Source organism: Scophthalmus maximus, chromosome 7 (genome assembly GCF_022379125.1).
Source record: "Scophthalmus maximus strain ysfricsl-2021 chromosome 7, ASM2237912v1, whole genome shotgun sequence".
Lineage (NCBI taxonomy): Eukaryota > Metazoa > Chordata > Actinopteri > Pleuronectiformes > Scophthalmidae > Scophthalmus > Scophthalmus maximus.
In genome coordinates this window covers 5,453,416-5,461,426 of record NC_061521.1, presented here as the reverse complement: position 1 = coordinate 5,461,426, position 8,011 = coordinate 5,453,416, and the positions used below count along the sequence as shown (strand labels likewise).

The window sequence follows — 8,011 nt, the reverse complement described above, 5'->3', positions numbered from 1 at the left end:
TCCAAACCTTATTATTATTATTACTATTATTATTATTAATAACATCATTGTATTTATAAGTATCAGTTTTCACTAATTATAAGTATCAGTCTTGTAGAAATTAAAGCAACTGTTATACTACCCCCCCATCCCCCGATATGTTTACAATACATGTCACTAACCCTGTTTGTGTTTTCTATCTCTCCTAGTGTATCTCTGACCCCAGAGCTGCAGGACCCAAACCCGTCATTATTATTGTTATTATTAATATTAATATTAATATCATCACTAATAATAGCAACAACATAATTGTGTTTTTTAATTATAAGTATCAGTCTGGTAGAGATTACAGCGGCGGTTGTACAACTGTCCTCTCTCTTTCTTCTCTCCTACTGTCTCTCCTCCCACCCTCTTTCTGCCCACCTCTCCTCTCTTCCTCCTCTCTCTCCTTACCCCAACCGGTCGAGACAGATGACCGCCCACAACTGAGTCTGGTTCTGTCAGAGATTTCTTCCTGTTAAAAGGGAGTTTTTTCTCTCCACCGTCGCCAAGTGCTTTGCTCATTGTGGGATTTGTTGGGTTTTCCCTGTAATACTGTAATACTGACCTCACTATGTAAAGTGCCTTGAGACAATGTATGTTGTGATATGGCGCTATACAAATAAAATTGAATTGAATTGAATTGAATATTGTTTTATAATTGTTCTTACCAATATTTTCTGCTAACTTGGAGGGAATATTATTTGTGACTTATTTACTTACTTGGTAAGATGATTAATTAGTTATTGGGTTGGGTGGGTGTTTGTTTGTCTGTGTGCTGGGCTGCCCTGACGGCTTTTCACGCATGAACATGCACAGCAAAGCCTTATCAGGGAATTGACTGACGTACTGCGGTAACGTATTTTGTAATTTTCCGGTTGCTGGTGTAACCTGTGTTTATCCTCTGCTCATCCTCGTCTCTTTCAACACTATTGTTGTAGTTGTTTTATCTAACTAATGGGCTAAATATCCACCCACCCTTGTTAAGTCTAATCACTTACAGTTCTTTCTCTCTTTTAGCGACTTGCTCAGTAACTCATAGTGGGCTACTCGGACATTCACCCTCACAACACCTCATAGAAACTGTGTCTGCCCGACCACTTCAACTAATTAGAGGTGTGATACATTCAAACCCTATAAAAAATCCACACTAATACAATAAAAGAACCATAAAAATAGAACGATTAAATGTGGATTATTAAATAATAGGTCACTCCCATCTAAATCTTTTAGTGAATGATCTGATATCACTTTGATTTATTCTGTATGACTGAAACCTGGTTACAGCCAGAAGAATATGTTAGTTTAATTGAATTAACACCTCCCTCCTATAATAATTCTTATATTCCTCTGACCGCAGGCCGAGGAGGAGGGGTAGCAGTAATTTTCCAATCAGACTTATTAATCAACCCCCGACCCCGAAATAGCTTAAACTCATTTGAAAGCCTAACTCTTAGCCTCATACATCCAAGCTGGAAATGTCAAAAAACAGTCCTGATAGTTGTTGTATATCGTCCACCACGCCCTTACTCTTTCTGAGTTGGTGCTTAGCACAGATAAAGTCATTATAGTGGGTGATTTCAACATTTATATGGCTGTTGCAAACATGCTTTTATTAGACTCAATTGGTTTCATTCAACATGTAAATAAACCCACTTACCCTTTTTAATCAAACCCTCGACCTCGTTTTTACAGATGGAATAGAAATTGAAAAATCTAATAATATTTCCCCGAAACCCTCTGTTAGATCACTTCTTAGTCACATTTGAATTCTCAATTATTGACAACACTGAATTTGGAAAAAAAATTCTATTACAGCAGGTGTCTATCATAAAAACTCAAAAAACAAAAAACTTTACTCCCACACAAATTGACTTTCTTGTTGATAGGAGAGCAGCCTCATTGAGTACCACACTCAACACTGTCGCCCTTCTGAAAAAGAAGATAGTTAAACAGAGAAAGATAGCTCCATGGTTTAATGCACAAACAGGTGGCATGACAAGAAGCGAAGTCAGATCAGAAGTGGCCCTCAAAAGCCAGTAGATATCCATCGTTGTACATGTAGATTTGTCTGTTGGTAGGGTTGTAGCTCAGACTGGCCACTCCTTTTGCTACCTTCTCCAGTCGCAGTGCTAGTGAGTTGTCCTCATTGCCTGTTGCTGTGTCAAAGGCGTAGAAGACCTCCTCATGGTATTCGTCCAGATAACGAGTGGCATACAGCACGCCACACACCATGAAAGCATTGCTCACTGCCTTTTTGAACATTCTCGTCTCCCAAGTATGTGAGACATTGAGTGTCTCACTTTCACTGTCCCAAACTAGCTGGGTCGCCACTAGGTTACCATGATTACCAACGGTGGCATAGATGGCCCATAGTCCTGTCTCATCTGCTTCCACATCCACATCGCTATTGGAACGACAGTCATAGTAACAATACGGGAACTTGTTGTTAAAACCCACTCCAGTGCCTGGCAGTGTTACCCGTTTGACGCTGTTGGTTTTGAGGTCATAGCGGCAAACATCTGCAGAGCGGTAACAGTGATAGTACAGTGCTTCACCATATAGGACAGCGCTGGGACCCTCGATAGCATTGGCATGGGTGTGCGATGGAGCAAAGGTAAAGTCCTTGTGGTTGGCAGAGACCATGAAGTCGTCATAGTTTTGGTATACACGCAAAGTGTTTCCCCAGATGTGGCTGTTGATCAGAGGTTGAACCCAGTAGCTGGTCTTCTGCCCCTCGCTGTCCATCTGGGCCTGTTTGCCCCATGAACCAGAAATGTAGCTTTTTCCATGGGGACTGACCTTGGTCATGACAGGCTCGCTGATGTTGGTGACCAGACCCTTGAGGCAGTACCTGCCCTTGCCTGGAAACAGAGAGAGATGTAAGGGGTCTGAAGATTGAGAGAAGTGCAGTACAGCCTAGACTGTCATTACATCTTTCTTCCAAGGCCATAGGATTGTTTTCAGAATATAATATTTACAATATACCATTATACAATAAATGGTATATTGTAAATTTTATGGCATAGCATTTTTTTATTATAATTAAACAATAGAAACTGAATTTGAAATTTTGTATTGTTCTTTCCATAGTAACACATACAAAATAAAATTCTGCGTAAACCTTAAACCTTATATTGTTAATACACTAACCCCACTTAAAATCCTTAAGATTATGATTTTCTTTGACATAGACCTAAAATAAATGATAATACATGTATTTATCTATCTTTATATAAAGATCACTGTGCTTTACTGCTTGAACTCTAGCATAATCAACAAGCATAATCAACATTTTAAAAACACCTCTGTATTTTAGCAGAGGTAAAGGACACTGTTTAAGATAATTATGTATTAATCAACCCTTGACCTAAACATAATTTTAATTCATTTCAGAGCATAAGTCTTAGCCTCATACACCCAAGCTAGAAATCACCAAAAAACTGTTATTGTTATTGTATTGTATTGTTATTGTTGTATATCGACCTGGCCTCACAGCTAAAGTGATTATAGTGGGTGATTCGTGCTACATCTACATTCTTGTAGATGTTGCCAACAATGGTCTTAGTTCTGCATTATATTCACGAATAGACTCAATGGGTTTTATTCAACATGTAAATATACCCACTCACTGTTTTAATTACACCCTTGACCTTGTCCTGACATAAAATATTATTATATATTTCCTCAAGACCCTCTGTCAGGCATTTTTAAATTCGCAGTTATTTACCACACAAACATTCAGATAAAATTTCTTTTACAGCAGGGTTCACAGAAAACTGTTAGCAAATTAATGGAAGAAAATTCCATTGGTGTATGCTCCATTGCCATGCGTCAGTACAATTCAGCAATGCAATCAAAACTTTACTCCTACAAAATGATTTTGATAGTACAGGAGTCTCATTGAATAATACTTCGACTCAAGATAGTTAAACATAGGGGGATAGCTCCATGGCACAATGCACAAGCACATGCTTTAAAGACGATTTTACGTATGTTAGAAAGGAAGTGGCATTCCACGAGCGTAGAATATTTTCAACTAACCTATTAATCCTGTCACCCGGACGGTAGTTGGGGAGCAGGGAGATAGTTTCTCCGGGGCCGAAGCTGTCTGCTCCGGGACTAACCTCTTATTTTCCCTCCGACAGCGCAGTGAACAGACACACAGAGACTTCTGTGTGGAACCGAGGCTTTGCTGCATTTATTATTGGACATCAGCAGTAACATTAGCTGCACATCTGCTGCTAGCATGCACACTGGACTTCTAGCTGCTCTGCTCCTTTTCTCTCTCTCTCATGTCGCTCTCTCACTGCATGATTACTCACATACTCCATGCGCTGCCCCATTCACAACAGAAGTTACGTCACTCATACAACAAAAGCAATAGCGACCTACACTGAAAGCGTATCACCTCCAGTCTGGTCCGAGGGCAACGACGCACCGAGTTTGTTTTTTTTGATCAGCTTAAACTGATCCCAAACTTTGGACACTTTCTGACGTTTCCTTCCGCCTGTTTCATTGTTTTCACTCTCTTCATTCATTTTATGATCTTCACTGTAGCTTCCACAGCAGAAGCGGTGCGATGGTAAAAATTATCTTTGCGGAAACACAGTGAGCAATACAACCTTAAATTACATTGATTAAACAAAGCTTCATCGAGGCAAAATTATTTGCTTTTTAGTAGGGCTGTGACTTTATCGCGTTAATTACGATTAATTAATTACAGAAAAAATAACGCAACAAAAAAAATAACGCATTTAATTGCAAGTTATTTTTGCACTCCAAACAGCACGGAACGTTGCTCATTGCACGAGTTCCTGGCCCGTAATACTGATGCACATGACACAACATGAGAGAAATGGAAACCGATGAGAAGCATGATGAGAAGTTGTTGCTGGGTTCGGTGGGCGGACATTTTAGTTTTAAAAAACTACCGAGTGGAAACATGGATAAAAGCACAGTTGTGTGCAAATTGTGCAAGAAAGAATTTGCCTACCACCGGAGCACTTCCAGCCTCCGCTACCCCATCAATGCCAAACATGTTGCAGCTAGCACAGACAACACCCCCAGTTCGAGCAGACAGTGTCGCCAATCCACACTCGACAAGATGACAGTGTTCAGAGCCAAAATGAGTAAGTCCACGATTGAAAAATTAACAAACACACTGGCAAAGTGGATTGCAGTAGACTGTTGGCCACTCTCGGTGGTAGAAGATCAGGGGCTAGAAGCGGTGCTACAGATAGCGTCATCTGACCCAACTTATGAACTGCCATACAGAAAGACAATTTCAAACAAAATTCCTCGGCTTTATGACACTGAAAAGCAAGCGAAAGTAGATTTATTGGAGAAAGCCGAGTGTGTTGCTGTGACTGGGGATCATTGGACCTCGGTCAGCAATACAAATTACGTCGGTGTGACTGCACACATCATTGACGTCACTGACAGGGAATGGCATCTTAAGTCTTTCGCCCTAATCGTGCAGAAGACAACCACCAGGCACTATGCTGAAAACTGCGCGGAGCAGTTTCTCTCTGTGGCAAACTGCGCGAAGCAGCCCTCTCTGTGTTCCTTTTAAAAGCTTTTTGAATTGACTATTTTTTTTAAGATTAAGATCTAAAAAAAGGAAGAAAAAAAAAAGGATTTAATGAATTTGTACAGTAATAAAAAATAATCCTTTCTTTAACTGTCCATTGCAGATATGTGACTGAGCTTCTTGGAGGTGAGATTTATGTCTCATGTTCTGTGGTGTTATTTGCTCTCCGCCACCTGGACCGCACCATGGAGGTCTCTGATGAGGACCCAGCCTACATGGTGAGGTTTAAGACTGCCTTCTCAAAGGATCTATCCCAACGTCAAGCAACACTCAACCATGAATGGCTCAAGTTGGCTACAGTACTCGACCCACGCTTCAAGAACTTAAAGTGTCTACCTAAAGGAGAGCGAGTAGGAGTGTGGACCAGCCTTGAGGCACTGCTCCAAACAGAATCCAAAATTGCTACTCCACAGCCCACAGAGGAGCCAGCAAAGAAGAAGAGACTACTACTGTGTGCGTCAGAGTCTGATTCAGATGATGATGTGGGGCCTAACAGGGCCTTGAGCCACTACAGAGCAGAACCCACAATCAGCGAGACAGACTGCCCACTGCAGTGGTGGTCAACTCATGCAGGGGCCCATCCACAACTGTCTGTCCTGGGCCGCAAGTAATCGAAATTACTCAAGGGATCGTTTCAGCCCCTACTGCACTTGCAGTGCTATGTGGTGCGGTTTGATTTACAGAACCCACATTTTTTTCGGCACACACAAAAGCGACAGCTAACGGACAGTGAGGAAATATTTGCTGACTTTTACAAAACGAGTATTGCTTTAGAATTGCTTACTGCCCCTTTAACAGTCTACATACCAAAGGCCTTTAAGGTGGCAGTAGATAAACCTAAGATTAAATAGCAGACCCTAAAAAAAAAAAAAATCTGTCGCTAACTATGTGATTATTTGCACAGAAATAGTTTGCTTGAACACCATCGTGAAAGAAACAACACTGCTGAAGGTTACCAACAACCGTCTCATGGCCTCAGACAGTGGAAATGTCTGTGGTGATTTGGAGCTATACAAATAGAATTTAATTGAATTGAGAGAAAAAAAACATACAGACATTGTTATTTTTAAAAGCCAATACCATCAGTGGTACCGCATACAAGTTTTTTATTTTATTTTTTCCCATCAAGATTCATAAGTCATTACGTTCCTGGAGACAGTACAATATCCAAACTATTACTTGCCTCGCCTAACACTGAACCTTACCTAACCTAACTGTAACCTAAACTTAACCCTAATGCTAACCACTCACGCACACACACTTACCTCTGAAGTCTTTTGGGATTGACTTGCAGGACTCTGCAGTGTTCTTCAGGTAGCGGAGTTTCTCTTTGACAGTCTTGATGTTAATTGTGTCTGAAGTTGTCATCCTGTCAATATCTTTACGCAATTTACCCAACTAACAAACATGCGCACACACACACACACACAGAACATTATATTTCTTCATATTATTATTGTCATATCAAAAAATATCATTAAGGTGATATTTTTCTGTTTTAGATTCATGAAATGACACTATAACCACACATAATACTGTACCTCTTTGGAGAGTTTCTGTGTTTTGGCATTGTTAAACTGACTGTGGATGGCACTGACATCTGTTTCCAGCTGAACGAGCTCCTGTCCCAGCAGGCGCAAAGACAAGTCAGAATACAGGCCCTGGTAGTGCAGGTACTGGTAAGGCTGCAGCCGGGCCGTCACATTCTTAACCAGAACCTGGATCTGAGGGAGAACCTGATGGGACAACCTCACCTGTAAGGAGACAGAGGGAAACTGAATTTTTACACTTTCCCTACCTTCCCATAGTCACGACACATGCAGGTCATGTAAAGTGAGGAGTTTGAAATTTTGATAGTTATCATAATAATCACAGTTGTTGTTCTACCTGTTCCTGGAGGTTGCTCAGAGATCCTTCACAGGACATAACCTGCTGCAGCACAGCCTCGTACTTCACAGCAGGGAACGACCACATGTTGGAGTTTACCTCACACACACATGAACCGTTGGTCTTCCAGCCCGACACACGTTGAGCCTTGCCATCATCCTTTACTCACATATAGATGATATATAATATAACAATTAAAATATATAATAACACAAATGTTGTATACAGAGAAATGACAGTTGCAGAAGGATTGTAAAGAGACTGCAACAACAAAAAGAACCCCACGAAAGTCACAATGTCATAAAGTGCTATAATTTCCAATTGTATCCTTTGTAGAAGAAGAATATGTAACTCACAGTAAATGTCAGCAGCAGCAAGAGCAGGATCAGCATGTTTAGAGCTGGAGAAATGAACAGTAGATGGACAATGTCAGAAGCTGTTTGTACTGGAATGACCCTCTTTTCTCTCAAACACTCAATCACAGAAACACAAACTTTGATGAGTCAGCCTTAA

At 40.7% G+C, this 8,011-nt stretch overlaps 1 protein-coding gene across 1 annotated transcript; it reads right to left on the bottom strand.

Moving 5' to 3' along the window:
- Positions 1-1,610: 1,610 nt before the first annotated feature.
- On the bottom strand, positions 1,611-8,011 carry LOC118315584 (olfactomedin). The gene is made up of 5 exons (XM_035642990.2): positions 7,855-8,011; positions 7,499-7,657; positions 7,153-7,365; positions 6,877-7,009; positions 1,611-2,882 (listed from the first exon to the last, which is right to left on the bottom strand). Exons 1-5 carry the CDS (start codon positions 7,888-7,890, stop codon positions 2,035-2,037), a joined length of 1,389 nt encoding a protein of 462 aa, XP_035498883.1. The 5' UTR covers positions 7,891-8,011; the 3' UTR covers positions 1,611-2,034.